At 45.1% G+C, this 20693-nt stretch overlaps 3 protein-coding genes and 1 pseudogene across 4 annotated transcripts; 2 read left to right on the top strand and 2 right to left on the bottom strand.

Annotated features, from left to right (window-relative positions):
* Nucleotides 1-1041: 1041 nt before the first annotated feature.
* LOC311142123 (tubulin polymerization-promoting protein family member 3-like) lies at nt 1042-4392 on the bottom strand. Its single transcript, XM_084177713.1, has 4 exons — nt 4296-4392; nt 2622-2818; nt 2321-2474; nt 1042-2118 (listed from the first exon to the last, which is right to left on the bottom strand). Exons 2-4 carry the CDS (start codon nt 2810-2812, stop codon nt 1927-1929), a joined length of 537 nt encoding a protein of 178 aa, XP_084033839.1. The 5' UTR covers nt 2813-2818; nt 4296-4392; the 3' UTR covers nt 1042-1926.
* Nucleotides 4393-5226: 834 nt separating this feature from the next.
* On the top strand, nt 5227-8330 carry LOC311143111 (tripartite motif-containing protein 16-like; the record flags this gene model as incomplete). Its single annotated transcript, XM_084178911.1, has 8 exons — nt 5227-5292; nt 5708-6265; nt 6419-6514; nt 6770-7003; nt 7213-7369; nt 7470-7526; nt 7636-7689; nt 7780-8330. 8 exons carry the CDS (start codon nt 5227-5229, stop codon nt 8328-8330), a joined length of 1773 nt encoding a protein of 590 aa, XP_084035037.1.
* Nucleotides 8331-15195: 6865 nt separating this feature from the next.
* Nucleotides 15196-18440, bottom strand: LOC311142088 (uncharacterized protein). Its single transcript, XM_084177670.1, has 2 exons — nt 16727-18440; nt 15196-16552 (listed from the first exon to the last, which is right to left on the bottom strand). The coding sequence occupies exons 1-2, from the start codon at nt 17389-17391 to the stop codon at nt 15670-15672; spliced, it is 1548 nt and encodes a 515-aa protein (XP_084033796.1). The 5' UTR covers nt 17392-18440; the 3' UTR covers nt 15196-15669.
* Nucleotides 18440-19633, top strand: LOC311142124 (annotated as a pseudogene). Its single transcript, XR_014615539.1, has 3 exons — nt 18440-18787; nt 18911-19419; nt 19518-19633. The product of XR_014615539.1 is annotated as an uncharacterized misc_RNA (transcript).
* The last annotated feature ends 1060 nt before the right edge of the window (nt 19634-20693 follow it).

Raw genomic sequence — 20693 nt, forward strand, 5'->3', positions numbered from 1 at the left:
CGACGCCAGCGCGTCAAGGCCACAGAGAACGCTTTTACAGCTATCTACACAGTAGGGGGGTGGAATGATGGTCAGAGATACACAGGGAAAGAGGAGTTGAGAATTAGTGTAGCTAGAGGAGCTACAGTACACAGTAGTTAGTCAGAAGCCTATTGAAGTAGTTAAATTGATTCATAGTTGATACTTTCTACTAGAGCAGTTACAATAGGAGCTAGTCATATCTAAAGTCAAGAGACCTGTAGCCAGGTGGTAAAAGCACATAGCTGTATTTATTTATATCTACTAGATGGAACACATTTGCATCACACAGCAGCCACAGGATGCTGGGTCTGTCATACACTCTGTACACATGCACACACATCCTCATTGAGACTCAAACAGACTATTACAACCACTTATATATAGACACTTCCTCTGTATTCTTTCTCTCTCACAGTGTTGTCCTGGGCTGTTCCAGGAGTAGGTCCTGTCCCACCTGTCCCAGGGCTGTCACAAACACACACAGCAGCACGATACCTGGGAGAGAGGACAGAACAACACAGACACACCCTCACACACAAGGCATTTATTTTTTAAGTGCATTGTTACGTGCATTCATAACACTGTAGTGAATTGAACTATTTTGAAGTGATCTGAACATTCGCCAAAGCACACTCCCACTGAACATGACATAGAATGTCACATGCAAGCAGAGTATCATTCATCACCTATCCCAGAGGGATGTTCCACCCATAGCAACATACCACAGTCCACTACAGTAAACACCATTCCATGTGTCTCACCTCACATCTTTCAGCTCATCACAGGTCTCAGATAGACAAGGGGTGACTGTGTCTTGGGGAGGTCCTCCCTCACTTTATAGCCAGTATTGACTTAATAACAGAGGAAACAGACTGGCTTTGTAAAGGTATTAGGGACAAATACTGTGTTTTGGGGTGTGCAGTACCCCATGGAATAGTACTAATCCCTACGACTTTGATATCAATTGATAGAGTTGTGTGTGTGAGAGGGAGGAAAAAACGATTTCACATGGTCTGATTTGCTGCTCAGTGATTTATTTAAATGTTTACATAGTATTTTCTAGCTCTTCAGAATAGAGGGAGACACAGCTAGACTGTACAGTGATCAGGAGGAACATCAACCCAATAGGAGACAATGCAGTGCAGTCAGGAGGCTCCCAGTCCTCCAAACAGAACAATTCATGTTCTCATCTTCTCAGAGGAGGAGAGGAGAGGAGTGGAGGAGTGTCCTCATCTGTCTCTTATCTACAGCACAAGCAAAGCACTATAATGTCCAGATACAGTCTATATCTCTTTTGATTTATTCACCATTCATTAATCAATTACATAATCTAATAATGTATTTATTAATTCATCCATACAACTGTCTATATTTCCAATATACAGTTATTATAGCAGAGCAGATGAAGCTAAGGACATCAGTTGAGAAGGATGTGGGTGAAAGAAGTGCATAATACCAGGGCATTAGTGTTAGTAGCAACCTCCAATGATAAGGCACAATGTGTGTAGTAGTAGGGATCTGAGTTACTTCCTGTAGTAATAGGTGTGCTGACTGAGGCATTTAGTGAAGCTGGGAGGGATAGGGCCAGGGGTTGGGCTGGAGCGTTTAGGAAGGGGGAATATATAGATTATTTAAGTCAATTTGGTCCCTAAGAAATCATTAGTCTTTATCGACTAATCAAGGTCATGTTTTTCTATTCAGGTTTACTCCTCGCCGTTACACCTCCCCTCTCCATCCTATCACCCCAACCCCACCCTGTAACTCTGAGGATATATAATACTATGGCATCCAGTGACTGAACAGTCCATCCTCCTGTACCTGTGCAGTTCTCAGTTCTAATTGAAAGTACAGTATTTAGGGGGTATTTGGGGTAAATGGTAGGGTCTGAGTATCTCTCTATCCTGCCTATGCTTCCTTGACCTTATCCTCATAGGTGCCCTTGCCCTTGTAGGCCCCCACATAGCCACTGGCATCTGGGATCTCCTCTCGCCCAGCCTTGCCCTTCCCTTTGCCCGTCTCGTCAAAACGCTCCTTGTGTGCCCCTGTGAATTTGGTGGTGTCTGTCAGTCTGTCCACCGCTGCTGCCTTGGCCACTTTCTATGAGCAGGAAGAGAGAATGAGAGATGAGGATACAGAGCAAGAGCTTACCCAGCCCTTACACACCCCTTACCCACCCCTTACACACCCCTTACTCACCCCTTACTCACCCCTTACACATATGCAAACACACAGCACACACACACTCTTCCTGAGACTGTAATATTATCAGGCAGTGTGCTGCTGACAGGTAGACACTCACGGTGACGCCCGCGTTGGCAGGCTCCTTCCCTGCGATGAGACCGTAGAGCTGCTGCAGTGCCTCCTCCTGGCCCTTCCCTTTAAATCGTTTCGGGGCCAACTCTGACAGGGCCTGGCTGAACTGCTCAAAGGTGATCACACGAGCCGTCTTCGCCCTAAAATACACAGACACAAACATTTTTTGAGTTTTTCTTTTACTCCTGATATGGTATTCTGAGGTCCTCTGGACGTATTCCCTCTCACTAGAAAGATGACTGTGGATCTGTCAGCGTGGAGGTTTGAAACTGGACGGAGTCTCTCACTTGACTTTAGTGAAGACGATGTCGACGTCGGTAGCGGTGACGTTCTTGCCGTCGATGACCCGGCAGTCCTTGCAGAGTTTGGCAAAGTTCTTGCCGTTCATCTCCTTCCCAGTAGCCTTGGTGTCCCCATGAATGGCAAACTTCTTGAAGGTCGTCTCCACCTCTGCTACTGATACTGATCCCTCTGCCATTCTGTCCTATACAGAGAGGGAGAGAGAGGGGGATGATGAGAGGGAGAGGCACAACATTAAGGATGGGATGCACGAGAAAGGCATACAGTCGAGATGGTTGTAGTTTCTCACACACAGACCAGGTGCTCTGCCATAATGTTGAAATAACATTGGGAGGACACTGTGTGTCCACAGACAGGAAATTGGGAAGTATTGGGAGAGATTTGGTCGTTAAGGCAAGACATTCAGCACACCATGTCTTCTGGGCATTATACACACACACACTCACATGTTCGTAATGAATCCATTAGCTGGATTAATTCCCTGCCCCGCCAAGAAATGGCTGCTGTGGTCGCTTACTTATGGTGAACACACACACCCATATCCACACACACACACACACACTCATCCATCTTGAACTGTTACTGTTGTTTCAGCTACTTTCTGAGAGCTACTTAATTAAATAATGTTCCATGATGTATCATTCCTGGAGAGCAGCCTGTTGTTGGGGAAAATATCTCAATTATTTTCAGTAAATTAGACCATGAGACCACCAGACTGCTCACTTTCTCTGTTTTATGATGGCTAACAAGTTAATCTATTTTAGCCAAAACTGGGCCATGGAGCATTTGATATTCAAAATGTAAAGAAATATTATTATATCTTGAAGTCATTTTTTCCAGTACAGGAACATTCCAGAAGTTAAACACAAACATTATGCAATATAGCCCCATGACAGATAATATAGACTGAGTGTACAAAACATTAGGAACACCTTCCTAATATTGAGTTGCACCACCTTTTGCCCTCAAAACAGCCTCAATTTGTCGGGGCAGGGACTCTACAAGGTGTCAAGCGTTCCACAGGGATGCTGGCCCATGTTGACTCCAATGCTTCCCACAGTTGTATCAAGTTGGCTGGATGTCCATTGGGTGGTGGACCATTCTTGATACACACGGGAAACTGTTGAGCATAAAAAAGCCAGCAGCGTTGCAGTTCTTGACACACTCAAACCGGTGTGCCTGGCACCTACTACCATACCCCGTTCAAAGACACTTAAATCTTTTGTCTTGCCAATTCACCCTCTGAATGGCACACACACAATCTATGTCTCAATTGTCTCTAGGCTTAAAAATCCTTATTTAACCCTTCATCTACACTGATTAAATTGGATATAACAAGTGACATCAATAAGGGATCATAGCTTTCACCTGGTCAGTCGATGTCATGGAAAGAGCAGGTGTTCCTAATGTTTTGTACACTCAGTGTCTACACATATGTACATTTCAAATAAAATATGACGATGGAGTCTAGTAAACATGCCTGAAAGTAAGCACAAAAGAAAAGTAAACCAAAAAGAAGACAGTGAGCACATTAAATTATGTCAAACAAATTTCTTAGCTCATTTCTATGATTTGCGGTCATGCATTGTGTTTTGACTTCTTTATTTCTGGTCCATACATTGACTAAGGTACAGAATAACTATAAGTGTAGACATGTTTACCTGTTAGGTGAAGGATGCTGAGTGATGATGCTGGGGATGCCCGTGCTAATGCTGTGTATCCTCCTCCTAGCCCTGCCACTCACACCACCTTCACAATGATGAGAGAGGTGGAGAGAGAGGGGAAGGAGGGAGATGAAAAGCAGAGGGTGGAAAGAGAGAGAGAGAGCACAGACCAGCACAAGCCATGACATCATATGCTGCCTGTCTCTCTTGGGCGCATGCGTTCGCTCGTTCACTCCCGCATTCTCTCAACCCTACCCCTTTCTCCCCCTCCTGGGCTCCTTCCCCCTCCCCTCCCCTCCCCTCCCCTCCCCTCCCCTCTCCATCCTTTCTGATTTGGCTCACAACTGGTGCAGTCACGCCCTGCCCTCTGTCTGTTCGCTGTCTGTCTGTCCTGAGCAACAGAGGGCCTTTGTTTTGACAAACATGAAGAACAGCCTAAAAATGAGGACAGCATTATACATGAACAGTAAACATCTAATATTTGAACTATGATACACAAATCCATATGCAGCAATTCTGTTTATTTGTTTCTATTCACTGCCTTTCCCTCTATGTCCATTATATGAAGCATATTACGTTTTTTTGAACACTCACTCATTCATAACCCTCACCCCATGGTTGACAGATCTTTAACAAATGGCCATTACAATTGAACAGTGAAACCCATCCGTTTAATGAGAAAGGATTTTGGATGAAACCCCACCCTCTGGTGGCTAATCTGGTACTGGCACCACTAATATCATGTGAATAATGTTCTGTTCTAGAGAGTGGAAATAATCTAGAATAATGTTCTGTTTACAAGATAGCCACACACATAGATTATTAAACTGTGTGATTCAGAGGGCATGTTTACCCAGATGGGACAGGCAGGGATTTGACCTTGTCCTTTAGGATATGTTTACTGTAACTGTGTTGTGTGCGTATAAACATGCTGGTGCTGTGTCCTAGATTTGGGGTTCTCAAACCTCTCCTCGGCGACCCCCAGCCCTTCCATGTATTTTAACTATTCCACAGCTAGCTCACCTGATTCAAATTGTCAACTAATCATCAAGCCCTTGACTATGTGAATCAGGTGAGTTAGTTCAGGGCTATAACAAAATTGGGAAACGTCTGGGTGCTCAGAGGAGAGGTTTGAGAACCACTGTCCTATATATCTTATACAGAGAAGAAGCAGGACAGACTGTTTTGACGTAATCAGCCATCATGAAACTCTCACTGCTGTTGTGTCAACAAAAAATCTACTTGCCTTTTCATGTCTTCTCTGTTTACACTAAAACACAGCCTCACCTTTAAATACCAATGGAAGGGGACTGGGCTCTGGCTCTTTAAACACAGGTCAGTGGAGAGTCATTCTGTGATCACAGTCAGTACTTTTTTACTAACAGATTATTTCCCTGTGTCTCAGACAGTCTGACCCAGCAGGACCATGGCTGAGTCTAACTTCCACCTGTCTTCTGTGTGCAGACGTGCTGCGAGACCCCGTCACCATCTCCTGTGGAGACACCTACTGTCTGGAGTGCATCAAGATCTACTGGGACCAGTACGACCACCTGGGGGTGTTCAGCTGTCCCCAGTGCCGGGCCACTTTCAGCCCTCGCCCCGTGCTGAGGCGCAATGTGCCCAACGTGACCCAGGAGCCCGAGCAGCAGCCCTTCCCCTACCTCCAGAGGGATTCACTGTGTGACTTCTGTGTAGGCCGCCGCAGCAAGGCTGTCAAGTCCTGCCTGATGTGCCTGGCCTACTACTGCGAGACACACGTCAAGCCTCACTACGAGTCGGCCACCTTCAAGAGGCACAAGCTGGTGGATGAGATGGGTCACCTGGACAGGAAGATCTGTCCACAGCACCAGAAGGGCCTGGAGCTGTTCTGTCGCTCAGACCAGATGTGTATCTGTGTGCTGTGTACCGTCAGGGAGCACCGCAGCCACAACATCATCTCTGCTGAGGAGGAGCGCGCTGAGAAACAGGCAAGACTACTCTTACACACTGGAACAATCTACCCTCACTAACAGCTCTACCAGGACATGACAACTGCAATGCTACGGCTGAAACTCATTTAAAACTTCTAAAGACAAAAGGGTCTTATGGTTCCTCTTCCTCCTCTTCTTCTCCTTTAACAGAAAAACCTGGTGTTGACCCAGTCTGAGGTCCAGCACATCATTCAGGAGCGGATGAAGGAACTGCAGGAGTTGAGACACAATGTTGACGTTCTCAAGGTTAGGTCCATTTCCATCTCCTAAGTCAATTTATTGTACTTTTTATGAGACTACATCCCTTCAATTTAGCACCGTAGTATCATTAATGGCACATTTGTTTGACCATAAACTTTTGTCATAGAGGCACAAAAGCATTACTATGATACAGTATATGAATTCAAACAACGTGAGTTTGCAATGCTTTGTTTTTAATTATATATATAATAACACAATGATATTTGTATAATATGCAGTATCTCCCTTCCCTAACCTCAGAGCAATGCCCAGCGGGTGATGTCGGACAGTGATACGATCTTCAGTGAGATGCTGCAGGCGGTGGAGCGCTGGCACGCTGAGGTGAGACAGCTGACTAAGGCCAACATGCAGGTGGCCATGTCACAGGCTGAGGGATACGTGGAGCGGCTGGAGCAGGAGATCCTGGAGCTGCAGCGCAAAGACGTCGAGCTGCGCCAGATCCTGGACACAGAGGACAACATCCACTTCCTACAGGTACTGGACTAGAGGGAGGAGGGACACTGGGCTGTAGGAACAAGGATCAGTACTGACAATAGGCCGGTAGAAAAGATGATGAATCTAGCATTGGCATTAAAAGGAAAAGTATGACTATTAAATTAAAATATGTTATTCTCCTTGTGTCCATTTAACTTCAAAATTACTCACTGAAACAGTATTTCATATCTTACTTCGGCACTATGTAGAATTTCCCCACGCTGTGTGTTCCTCCTGAGCCCATGGTGCCCAAAGTCCTGATCAACCCCCAGTTCTCCTTCGGAGAGGTCACTAAGACTGCCACCGACATGAAGGAACATCTAGATGACATTTGTAAGAAGGAGCTGAGCAAAATCTCCAAGCTAGGTTAGTATATTAATGCGACTAAGATGCCTACAACACAGCCTTTGTACAGCAAGAGTATAGCATTACATTGTGATAACCAACTGTAATTTTACATTTACAGTAAGTGATACCCCTGTGTACATACTTTCACCAAGAGGTGGAGACAAACGATTCAAAGGTATATATTTATGAAGTTTACATTGGTTTATTATCTGTGAAAAAATATAATTTTTTTATCTGAATATCTCTGATGATACAATCCATATTTGGTTCTGACACTAATACAGCACCCTCCAGGGCAGATTCTCAGGAACCCAAAACTAGAGCAGACTTCTTGAGATGTGAGTGGTCTGTCCTTGTCTGTTCTTTATACCAACTCAATCATATAATTTTCTGATAATGCCAATAAATATTATTTATTTTTCTCTCAGATTCCTGTTCGCTCAATTTTGACCCCAACACAGCCTACAAAGAGCTGGTTCTGTTTGAGGGGAACCACAAAGTGATGCGGAAGAAGACAGTCCAGTTTTACCCGGACCACCCCGAGCGATTCAATGGCTTCTCCCAGGTTCTATGCAGGGAGTCACTGGGTGGGTTCAGGTACTACTGGGAAGCAGAGTGGAGTGGGGAGTTCTCTATCGGAGTGGCCTACAAGAGCATTAGCCGCAAGAGTAAGAACTCTCACAGTCTGCTGGGCTACAACGACAAATCCTGGAGCCTGCTCTGCTCTGACTCGGGCTACTCCGCATGGCACAACAAGATGGACAAGGACCTGCCAGAGGCCCCGCGGGCCACACGGATTGGAGTGTACCTGGACTACACTGCCAACACGGTGGCCTTCTACTCTGTGTCAGAGGCCATGGAGCTGATCCACAAATTCAAGGCCCAGTTCTCTGAGCCCCTGTATGCAGGCTTTGGAGTGGGCTCCTCTGTGTCCCTCTGCCAACTAAAGGAGAACCTCCAACCTTACCGAGCACAGTGATAACAGACTGAGGGGCATCTACTCAGTGTAAATAGGACTATGTAAACTACACATTGCTAATGTTGCACACATCATTATGAAACATTTAAGTGTAACACATTTCAATAAAATATAAAACCATATGAGAGAAGAGTTAAGCATTACATTTTTACATTTTAGTCATTTAGCAGACACTCTTATCCAGAGCGACTTGCAGTTAGTGAGTGCATACATTTTCATACTGCATATTGCAAATTATAAAAACAGAAACTGTAATCATATCATTCCTTTGACTTTATTACTGTGACATGTAATCTTAGTCAAGAAAAATACCTATGTTGGAAATGTATCAAATAAAGACATGATCTTGTTCCAAGACTATCTGTCAACGGTTCTCTTTCCAAACTGTGCAAGTAAATAAATATGAAAATCCTCCAGCTATAGTATCTGATACAAATGTGTATACAGTGCATTCGGAAAGTATTCAGACCCCTTCCCTTTTTCCACATTTTGTTACATTACAGCCTTATTCTAAAATGTATTAAAAAATATATATAATCTCATCAATCAACACACAATACCCCATAATGACAAAGCGAAAACAGGTTTTTAGAAATTTTAGCATATTTATTGAAAATAACTTCATTGTAGTCCACCTGTGTTAAATTCAATTGATTGGACATGATTTGGAAAGGCACACATCTGTCTACATAAGTTCCCACAGTGGACTCCACAGTGCATGTCAGAGCAAAAACCAAGCCATGAGGTCGAAGGAATTGTCAGTAGAGCACTGAGACAGGATTGTGTCGAGGCACAGGTCTGGGGAAGGGTACCAAAAAATGTCTGCAGCATTGAAGGTCCCAGAGAACACAGTGGCCTCTATCATTCTTAAATGGAAGAAGTTTGGAACCACCAAGACTCTTCCTAGAGCTGGCTGCCTGGCCAAACTGAGCAATCGGGAGAGAAGGGACTTGGTTAGGGAGGTGACCAAGAAACTGATGGTCACTCTGACAGAGCTCCAGAGTTCCTCTGTGGAGATGGGAGAACCTTCCAGAAGGACAACCATCTCTGCAGCACTCCCATCAATCAGGCCTTTATGGTAGAGTGGCCAGACGGAAGCCACTCCTCAGTAAAAGGCACATGACAGCTTGGAGTTTGCCAAAGTCACCTAAAGACTCTCAGACCACGAGAAACAAGATTCTCTGGTCTGATGAAACCAAGATTGAACTCTTTGGCCTGAATGCCAAGTGTCACGTCTGGAGGAAACCTGGCACCATCCCTATGGTGGTGGCAGCATCATGCTGTGGGGATGTTTTTCAGCGGCAGGGACTGGGAGACTAGTCAGGATCAAGGGAAAGATTAACGGAGCAAAGTACAGCGAGATCGTTGATGAAAACCTGCTCCAGAGTGCATAGGACCTCAGACTGGGGCAACGACCCTAAGCACACAGCCAAGACAACGCAGGAGTGGCTTCGGGACAGGTCTCTGAAAGAGCTTGAAAGGATCTGCAGAGAAGAATGGGAGAAACTCCCCAAATACAGGTGCGCCAAGCACATTTGCAAAAGTTTCTAAAAACCTGTTTTTTCTTTGTCATTATGGGGTATTGTGTGTAGATTGATGAGGGGGAAAAAACAATTTAATCAAATGTAGAATAAGGCTAATGTAACAAAATATGGCAAAGTCAAGGTCTGAATACTTTCCGAATGCACTGTATATACTGTATATCCCTTTAACAATGATACATATGCAGTGCATTCGGAAAGTATTCAGACCCTTTGAGTTTTTCCACATTTTGTTATGTTACAGCCTTATTCTAAAGCGAGAGAACGAACGGCTGTTTTTAAACGTATCTTTTTGGTGAACGTCGGGAACCGAATCGCATTGAATTGCATACTGCTACTAGCCTACTGCTTTTTGAGCTCAAAACAACGTTTTTCTGCAGATAAGTTACAAAATAATTATCTAAAGAATGAACGCGCATTTCACGATCTGACATTGTGGTAGCTTACCCTTTGGGCTTTACATTGGGGATTAACATTTTTGTTCATGGTTCTATGTCGATTGTTAAGCATTTTGAACAAAGAGCGTTTATTTTACGTGAACTGAGCCAAATATGCCGGCTCACCGAAAAGACTCGGAATGCCTATCAATAGAGGCTTGGCTTGAAGCGCTGGGGATTTTATGATGACATATATTATCTGAAAAAGTGTTGGAAATAGGTGACTCCTTAATGACAATCTAAAAATCCTACCTACAACCGCTAAAAAGTTGTCACGACGTGCGCGCGTGCTGCTCCCACCCACGTCACAGCCAATAGCTGTAGCGCTCTCTCAACACACACCCCTCCAGACCACTGACTCACCCAGCAACAGCCTGCTTCACTGCCAGAGGCTGGTAACAGTGAAATATATATTTGTAAAGAGAAATGCAATGGCGGCCGCGGTGCAACTTAGAAATAGGCCAAAAACCCGCAACCAATACATTTTGACCCGCGACATCGTTTTCAAAGTTGCCCAATAAGTTGGAAAACCGCGAACATGGCAACACTGCCCATTACCCACTTTGTTTAACCACTACATCACTGATACAGCAGCAGTAGCCTTGCGGTTAAGAGCGTTGGGCCAGTAACCGAAAGGTTCGAATCACCGAGCCGACTAGGTGAAAAATCTGTCAATGTGCCCTTGAGCAAGGCACTTAATTCTTAATTGCTCCTGTAAAGGCGCCAGCATGCTTCAATTCGGCTAGCGCCTAGCCGAACCAGTGTGCTCACATACTCCCTTAAAAGACATTCGCTTTAAAAACGAGAAAAAAGCGGCAATAGTACTGTTTGTCCATTTTGAGACGCCGTAGCCAGGATACACTTTCTCAAAATAGTCGGAATTAATCTAAGATAACTCAATACATTTTCTATTAATTTGGACGTTTTTGCCGAAGAGATCTTAGTCGCGCAATTTCACATCTAACAAAGCTGTTTGGTATAGTATTTTTCAATGAAAAGGTGTGCTTGTGCATGAAAACGAGTCGTCTCTCGTTGAATGACAACAGAGACTTTCCTGAAGAATCCCTACTGTTGACCAATCACCGACGAAGGGGCGTAGACTTCGGCTCTGAACTTCTGCTTGCCTCCAGAAAAAAATGTAGTTTGCCCGAACAGCTGAAAAAACTCTCATAGAAGTCCAAAACCGTCACAAAATGTCGTCATAATATATGCACAAACTCTACATTTTAGTCATTTAGCAGACGCTCTTATCCAGAGCGATTTACAGTTAGTGAGTGCCTACATTTTACAGAACTGTTTCGGCTTGGAAGCATACGGACGCCTCAAATCGCTCTGGATAAGACAATACAGGATCGTAAGTAATATTCTAATAATTCATGTGAAAATACAATACGTGTGGGCAATTGTCTGTTTCTGCGGAAGTTGATTAGGAATTCCTATATATACAAATGTGAACTCTATTGAACATTTGAGATAATAGATTTTATGCAATTCATCATTAGAACTGACTTAAAAGTCGCTGATGCTACGTGTCAGTGTGAATCATTTCTCATATTTCCCCCCCTTTTAGGGGTATAACATTAGAATTGTATAGCTAATAAGATATGTGTTTGTAGATCGACTGAGGTGAATAAACCTACAGCAGCCAAGGTGAAAATGGCTTAGGTAATTTTTTGCTTGTTTTTGCTGTTTAAAAAAATAACATTTGGGTAAGTATTTTAATTGTATAGAAATGCAGTAAATGAGCTTAAACTTTCAAAAAATATCCTGGGGATTTTATTTTGGGGTCTCTTTGAGCAGTCCTATCACAGATTTTTTTTATGCAAGGAAAACTGGGTCTGGGTTTTTACGGGAAATATTTATAGATAGATATACACACAGATACATACACTACATGACCAAAAGTATGTGGACACCTGCTCTTCGAAAATCTCATTCCAAAATCATGGGCATTAATATGGAGTTGGTCCCCTATTTGCTGCTATAACATCCTCCACTCTTCTGGGAAGGCTTTCCACTAGATGTTGGAACATTGCTGCAGGGACTTGCTTCCATTCAGCCACAAGAGCATTAGTGAGGTCGGGGACTGATGTTGGGCGATTAGGCCCGTGTTCAGTGTTCCAAGCAGTGGAGGTTGCTGAGGGGAGAACGGCTCAAATGTCCAGAATGGAGCAAATGGAATGGCATCAAACCCCTGGAAACCATGTGTTTGATGTATTTGATACCGTTCCATCAATTCCGCTCCAGTCATTACCACGAGCCCGTTCTCCCCAATTAAGGTGCCACCAATCTCCTGTGGTCCCAAGTCATCCCAAAGGCGTTCGTTGAGGTCAGGGCTCTGTGCAGGCCAGTCAAGTTCTTCCACACCGATCTCGACAAACCATTTCTGTATGGACCTCGCTTTGTGTACGGTGGCATTGTCATGCTGAAACAGGAAAAGGCCTTCCCCAAACTGTAGCCACAACGTTGGAAGCACAGAATCTTCTAGAATGTCAGTGTATGCTGTACCGTTAAGATTTCCCTTCACTGAAACTAAGGGACCTAGCCCGAACCATGAAAAACAGCCCCAGACCATTATTCCTCATCCACCAAACTTTACAGTTGGCACTATGCATTGGGGCAGGTAGCATTTTCCTGGCATCCGCCAAACCAGATTCGTCTGTCAGACTGCCAGATGGTGAAGTGTGAGTCATCACTCCAGAGAACGCGTTTCCACTGCTCCAGAGTCCAATGGCGACAAGTTTACACCACTCTAGCCGACGCTTGGCATTGCGCATGATCTTAGGCTTTTGTGCGGCTGCTCGGCCATGGAAACCCATTTCGTGAAGCTCCCGACGAACAGTTCTTGTGCTGACTTTGCTTCCAGGGGCAGTTTCGAACTTGGTAGTGAGTGTTGCAATCGAGGACATACGATTTTTACGCGGTACGCGCTTCAGCACTCGGCGGTCCCGTTCTGTGAGCTGGTGTGGCCTACCACTTCGCGGCTGAGCCGTTGTTGCTCCTAGACGTTTCCACTTCACAATAACAGCACTTACAGTTGACAAGGGCAGAAATTTGACGAACTGACTTGTTGGCAAGGTGGCATCCTATAACGGTGCCACGTTGAAGGTCACTGAGCTCTTCAGTAAGGCCATTCTAATGCCAATGTTTGTCTATGGAGATTGCATGGCGGTGTGCTCGATTTTATACACCTGTCAGCAACAGGTGTGGCTGGAATAGCCGAATCCTCTAATTTGAAGGGGTGTCCACATACTTTTATATATATAGTGTACATACATACATATAGTGGGGAGAACAAGTATTTGATACACTGCCGATTTTGCAGGTTTTCCTACTTACAAAGCATGTAGAGGTCTGTAATTTTTATCATAGGTACACTTCAACTGTGAGAGACGGAATCTAAAACAAAAATCCAGAAAATCACATTGTATGATTTTTAAGTAATTAATTTGCATTTTATTGCATGACATAAGTATTTGATCACCTACCAACCAGTAAGAATTCCGGCTCTCACAGACCTGTTAGTTTTTCTTTAAGAAGCCCTCCTGTTCTCCACTCATGACCTGTATTAACTGCACCTGTTTGAACTCGTTACCTGTATAAAAGACACCTGTCCACACACTCAATCAAACAGACTCCAACCTCTCCACAATGGCCAAGACCAGAGAGCTGTGTAAGGACATCAGGGATAAAATTGTAGACCTGCACAAGGCTGGGATGGGCTACAGGACAATAGGCAAGCAGCTTGGTGAGAAGGCAACAACTGTTGGCGCAATTATTAAAAATGGAAGAAGTTCAAGATGACGGTCAATCACCCTCGGTCTGGGGCTCCATGCAAGATCTCACCTTGTGGGGCATCAATGATCATGAGGAAGGTGAGGGATCAGCCCAGAACTACATGGCAGGACCTGGTCAATGACCTGAAGAGAGCTGGGACCACAGTCTCAAAGAAAACCATTAGTAACACACTACGCCGTCATGGATTAAAATCCTGCAGCGCACGCAAGGTCCCTCTGCTCAAGCCAGCGCATGTCCAGGCCCGTCTGAAGTTTGCCAATGACCATCTGGATGATCCAGAGGAGGAATGGGAGAAGGTCATGTGGTCTGATGAGACAAAAATAGAGCTTTTTGGTCTAAACTCCACTCGCCTTGTTTGGAGGAAGAAGAAGGATGAGTACAACCCCAAGAACACCATCCCAACCGTGAAGCATGGAGGTGGAAACATCATTCTTTGGGGATGCTTTTCTGCAAAGGGGACAGGACGACTGCACCGTATTGAGGGGAGGATGGATGGGGCCATGTATCGCGAGATCTTGGCCAACAACCTCCTTCCCTCAGTAAGAGCATTGAAGATGGGTCGTGGCTGGGTCTTCCAGCATGACAACGACCCGAAACACACAGCCAGGGCAACTAAGGAGTGGCTCCGTAAGAAGCATCTCAAGGTCCTGGAGTGGCCTAGCCAGTCTCCAGACCTGAACCCAATAGAAAATCTTTGGAGGGAGCTGAAAGTCCGTATTGCCCAGCGACAGCCCCGAAAACTGAAGGATCTGGAGAAGGTCTGTATGGAGGAGTGGGCCAAAATCCCTGCTGCAGTGTGTGCAAACCTGGTCAACACCTACAGGAAACGTATGATCTCTGTAATTGCAAACAAAGGTTTCTGTACCAAATATTAAGTTCTGCTTTTCTGATGTATCAAATACTTATGTCATGCAATAAAATGCAAATTAATTACTTAAAAATCATACAATGTGATTTTCTGGATTTTTGTTTTAGATTCCGTCTCTCACAGTTGAAGTGTACCTATGATAAAAATTACAGACCTCTACATGCTTTGTAAGTAGGAAAACCTGCAAAATCAGCAGTGAATCAAATACCTGTTCTCCCCACTGTACATACAGGCCTTTGCATAAAATAACATTATTGAATCTAAAAATAAATACAGTACATTGTTACACAATATTTTCTGATCTCGGTTCTGAAAATAAACACTACCATGATCACAAAAAAATAATAAATAATTAAAGATGAACTATAACAATATGAAAATGCATGAAATACCTCTATCTTGGATCAAGGACATCTGCAAAAAACAAAAAGGATACATAAATTACAAGTAATTTGAGCTTGTTTACATGGAAACATGGGAGAGATGTTCCACCAACCAGTTCACCTGTGAAACAAAGCAGTTTCCTCTTATGGAACACGCCAACAGAAAACACTGGTAGCTTTCTCACCAATAAATCTACCTACGTAGAACATTTACAGAGAAAGCCACCTGACCAGTCCTACTTCAAGTCCTTGTTGTGTGTTGATTCTCACGAGGCCTCCTCCCAGCCAGGTGAAGTGCTGATAGTTGGAGTATCAGGGTGAGTGAGAGCGGTGATGTGCCCCTGGCCCTACCCCTGGCCTGCTGTGGGAAACCTGGTGCCTCTTCATGGTGTCTTTGAGTTTGAAGGTCTGTCCACAGTCCGTACATTGAAAGGGTCTCTCCCAGGAGTGGATGCGTGTGTGTTTGTTCAGGGTGCGGCGGTGGCAGAAGGCCTTCCCACACACCCCACAGACGAAGGGCCTCGCTCCCGTGTGAATATTCCTGTGCTCCTCCAGGTTCCTCTGCTGGGCGAAGCAGCAGCCACAGTCTGGGCACTGGTGGGAGGGCGAGGGTGATGGCGGGCGAGTGTGGAAGGAGGGTGAAGGAACACTTGGGGGGGTCCCCCAGGTCAACTGTCCGTCTTCAGAGATTAGCCTTGTGTACCTGGCAGTTAGCTCCGTCTCGTCACTAGAAGCATTACTCCGCAGTCTGTCTATCACTGGGCTGTCCTGGACCTGTGGATGATAGGCATCAGGAGCTAGGGGTGACTGTGGGGAGGGGATCTGACTAGACACTGTGGGTGTTGGATGCGTGTACATGGTGGAGGAGAGAGGGTTGTTTCTGGAAAGGAAGATGTAAGGTGTGTCAACAGACATGCTTTCATGTCCTGTTGTGCTCACAGACATTTGGATGGGCTTTGGAGGAGCACTCTTCTGATGCCAGTCAGGGTCCTCGATTTCCTGCTTACACACAAATATGGACCCTTCCTCTGGGACCCCCTTATGCTCGTCCTTCTCCTCCTGATAGCTGGCCACCCCCATGTCAGGAATCTCCAGGCTGAAATGGACAGACTCCAGTTTAACTGTCTCCAACTGGTTGAGAAATGACTTGGTCAAAGCATCTGGCTGATCACTGGTGCTCTCCATCTTGACACTCCTGTAAATTCAAAAAATTATATACAATCAAGGGCACTTACATTTCAAGAGATGAAGGTTAATCATAGTGAATCGTTATGATTTGAATGTGACTAAACAATTAAACTTAAGACACTGAGGATGATAGAATAACTGAAGATACGATAAGCTCAATAGCAGCCACACATTGACCTACCCTTGTTCTTGTGCCTCTGTTGAGCTCTGTGCTGTGTCTGTATGTGTAGGGGCAGGCGAGGAGACGGTGAAGACCCCAGACCCAAGCCGCTGCTCAGCCATGCTGATTGCTTCCTCCATATCCCTGGGTTGCTGCTTCTGCACCCAGGCACCAGCCTCCTTTGGCAAGATGGACAGAAACTGCTCCATGGCAACACACTGCTCTACTTGTGCAGCAGTCCTTAGGTCAGGCCTAAGCCAGTGCTTAGCAGCTGAGTCAAGCCTCTGCCCCAGCTCTCTGGCTCCCTTCTGGGGGTCGTACCTCAGAGACAGGAAGTCCTGCCTGCTCTTGTCCTCCACAGTCCACATCTGTCCCTGTACCCTGGTCTGGAAGGCATTAGACAACCCCTGGGGTCTGATCGGTTGACTCTCCTTCTGTGTCTCCTCTTGCAGCAGCCCAGCCAGCCTAGCACCCCAGTCCTCTGGGTCTTTATCTCTCCCTGGTGTCATCCTAGGCCTTCTCTGTTCCTCTTCATCCTGCGGTGAAGACCGGTCAAGGGTTTTGGTTAAACCATCCTTGACCAGCTGGCTGAGGACATTGGCCTGGATCTCCCCCTGTCTGGTCAGAGCTTTCAGCTGTTGTTTATGCACATCCAACAGGGACACGAGGAACTCAACCACATTCATATTGATTGCAGGTGCCTATGGTGAGGGCAGTAAAAAATACGTTTTCACTAGCTGGCAGGGACAGAATGACCAGCTGGATCACGAAGGCATGTATTACCCCCAAATCATTGTTAGCTAATTATTCGAGTCAAATTTCCAGTACCATCACTGCAACTTAGCTAGTTAGCAAGGTGGACAACCCGTGATTTAAACGTTTTTTTTTAAGGATAGCAAAATGATCGTATTATCTGAAAATGTATTACAAAGAATAGAAAATAACTCAAAGTAATAGTAGTTACCTGTGATGGTTAATTACTCGCCGTGGACGTGTCAGTAACTAGCTAGCTACAAATAATGTTTTGACAACAATGGACGAGAGGAATCTTTACCATGTTACACCCAGCAGGCGTTGTCACAATCAAATGGTACCCCCCTCAGAAACAATACAAAACTGTTTACGTAGCTAGCTAACTGTAGACTAACTTGCACGAAATACAATACGAGTAAAATAACAAAAGAAGCCTTAGCCTTACGTTAAGTAACGTTATTTTTCTACCTGTGCTGTGGTTTTGGTCAGCTTGATAGTCGGTGGAAGTTGTCTATCTAGCCTGGCTTGTCAGCTAGCGCGTTAATTTAGCTAGTTAGCTAGCCTACTTAACTGCGCTAACGTTAGCTAGCCAGCTATCCCTCATCCAGAGGGAAAATTAAATGAGGCAAGCAGCTGAATATGGTGACAGGCACATTAACTAGCTAGATGTACAACATTTTTAACTTTCACAACCTCTTGGATCACGTGTTAGAAACCTAGCTAATTAAGGCTGAGTTGGCTATCAACATTTTATTTTCACATAATGTATTATAACGTTACACCCAAGTTGTTATCTTCATTGCCCAGTGGCACAATCATTGCCATATGTTTATAATCATAGATACTCCAAGAGTGGAACCATGGATGTGGTGCGGTTATTTACAAACCTACTAGCAGTGCACAGACAGCAGCTACAGGCCCTGGCTGTAAAGGGAGAGATCCAGACTGAGGCTATGGCACAGTTACTGAGGAGGTGGATGATCAATCCTGAGCCCAGTCAGGGCTGAACAGAGCCGACAGCAGCAGGGCTTCAGCTCTGAGAGGTATGACCCTGAGAGAGGGCCCAGGGAGCTGGGGCAAGGGCTGGAGAGTGCTGCCTGAGAGGAGGACAGATGTGGTGAGGTGTGTGGCCTTGCAGAGGTTTGTGTCCCTCCTGCCCAAAGACGTTGGAGACTGTGTGCTGAAACAGTGCCCCCAGGAGATGGAGGAGGCTATCTGCATGGCTGAGGAGTACCTGAAGAACACACCTGGGGAGGAGAGCAGTGAAATGGACAACCACTCTGATGGAGAGGGGTACTATGTAGACCAACAGAGAGAAGAAGAAGCAGGGTAGGGCCAGATCATGTTTTGAGTGTTTCTTACACTAGGAAGCGTTAAATATGTTGCCTACAAATATTGTGGGTTTGTTGGAATGCATTTGTTGATATACTGTCTATTTCCATTTATTTTCAGACATGCAGAACATAATGTTAACTGTGAGAAGATGAAAGTCACAGGACCATGGCCAGGGTTGTTTCTGAAGAGGATAGACATGTCTAAAGTCTGCCAGTACATTAGTTTCAATATAGATGCCAGACATCTGGATGACATTTACAGTGAGGATAGGAGACTTGATGGGGAAGATGATTTTGTTGAGGAAGACAATTTTGCTGAACATGAGGACTGGGTTAAGGAGGAGATAAAATACAACAGCCAGGCTGAGGTAAAGGTTGAGATCGGGTCAGTCTCTGAGATGGGACAGTCTATTGACATGGCTAGAAATACTGAGAATGTTGAGAGGGGTCAGCTAAGAAAGATAGCAAATCAGATGCCTGTAACTGGGAGGGCCAAGAGAGGTGTATCTGCCCCTGTCATCTCCTCGTCCAGACCTAACACCGCTGAGAGAGAGACCCTCTCCTGCCTGAAACGTAAAAACAAAAAAGATCCCTCCCATAGACCAAGCCACTGCTGTCCTGACTGTGGTAAGAGTTTCAAACGGGCTGACTTTGTCAGTTAAAACAGTTGCAGTGCCTTCCCTAAATTCCACTGTCCTGACTGTGACCAAACCTTTGTTTCACAGACATGCCTGAACCACCACCGCAGAAGCCATAATAAGGTTCTGAGCTGCCCTGAGTGTGGGAAGCAGTTCAGGGACAAGTATAATCTGAAATGTCACATAAGGACCCACACAGGTAAGACCCCTTATACAGTGGGGGAAAAAAAGTATTTAGTCAGCCACCAATTGTGCAAGTTCTCCCACTTAAAAAGATGAGAGAGGCCTGTAATTTTCATCATAGGTACACGTCAACTATGACAGACAGAATGAGGAAAAAAATTCCAGAAAATCATATTGTAGGATTTTTAATGAATTTATTTGCAAATTATGGTGGAAAATAAGTATTTGGTCAATAACAAAAGTTTCTCAATACTTTGTTATATACCATTTGTTGGCAATGACACATGTCAAACGTTTTCTGTAAGTCTTCACAAGGTTTTCACACACTGTTGCTGATATTTTGGCCCATTCCTCCATGCAGATCTCCTCTAGAGCAGTGATGTTTTGGGGCTGTCGCTGGGCAACACGGACTTTCAACTCCCTCCAAAGATTTTCTATGGGGTTGAGATCTGGAGACTGGCTAGGCCACTCCAGGACCTTGAAATGCTTCTTACGAAGCCACTCCTTCGTTGCCCGGGCGGTGTGTTTGGGATCATTGTCATGCTGAAAGACCCAGCCACGTTTCATCTTCAATGCCCTTGCTGATGGTAGGAGGTTTTCACTCAAAATCTCACGATACATGGCCCCATTCATTCTTTCCTTTACACGGATCAGTCGTCCTGGTCCCTTTGCAGAAAAACAGCCCCAAAGCATGATGTTTCCACCCCCATGCTTCACAGTAGGTATGGTGTTCTTTGGATGCAACTCAGCATTCTTTGTCCTCCAAACACGACGAGTTGAGTTTTTACCAAAAAGTTATATTTTGGTTTCATCTGACCATATGACATTCTCCCAATCCTCTTCTGGATCATCCAAATGCACTCTAGCAAACTTCAGACGGGCCTGGACATGTACTGGCTTAAGCAGGGGGACACGTCTGGCACTGCAGGATTTGAGTAGTGTGTTACTGATGGTAGGCTTTGTTACTTTGGTCCCAGCTCTCTGCAGGTCATTCACTAGGTCCCCCCGTGTGGTTCTGGGATTTTTGCTCACCGTTCTTGTGATCATTTTGACCCCACGGGGTGAGATCTTGCGTGGAGC

Source organism: Coregonus lavaretus (assembly GCF_964263955.1).
Source record: "Coregonus lavaretus genome assembly, chromosome: 15".
Classification (NCBI taxonomy): Eukaryota; Metazoa; Chordata; class Actinopteri; order Salmoniformes; family Salmonidae; genus Coregonus; species Coregonus lavaretus.

Excerpts from the sequence above, each read along its gene's own strand:
- LOC311142123 (XM_084177713.1), bottom strand. The coding sequence starts at position 2,812 with ATGGCAGAGGGATCAGTATCAGTAGCAGAGGTGGAGACGACCTTCAAG. Across the intron at positions 2,475-2,621 it reads ATCGTCTTCACTAAAGTCAA|GGCGAAGACGGCTCGTGTGA; the intron begins GTGAGAGACTCC and ends TGTGTATTTTAG. Across the intron at positions 2,119-2,320 it reads CTGCCAACGCGGGCGTCACC|AAAGTGGCCAAGGCAGCAGC; the intron begins GTGAGTGTCTAC and ends TCCTGCTCATAG.
- LOC311142088 (XM_084177670.1), bottom strand. The coding sequence starts at position 17,391 with ATGAATGTGGTTGAGTTCCTCGTGTCCCTGTTGGATGTGCATAAACAA. Across the intron at positions 16,553-16,726 it reads ACAGAGGCACAAGAACAAGG|GAGTGTCAAGATGGAGAGCA; the intron begins GTAGGTCAATGT and ends TTGAATTTACAG.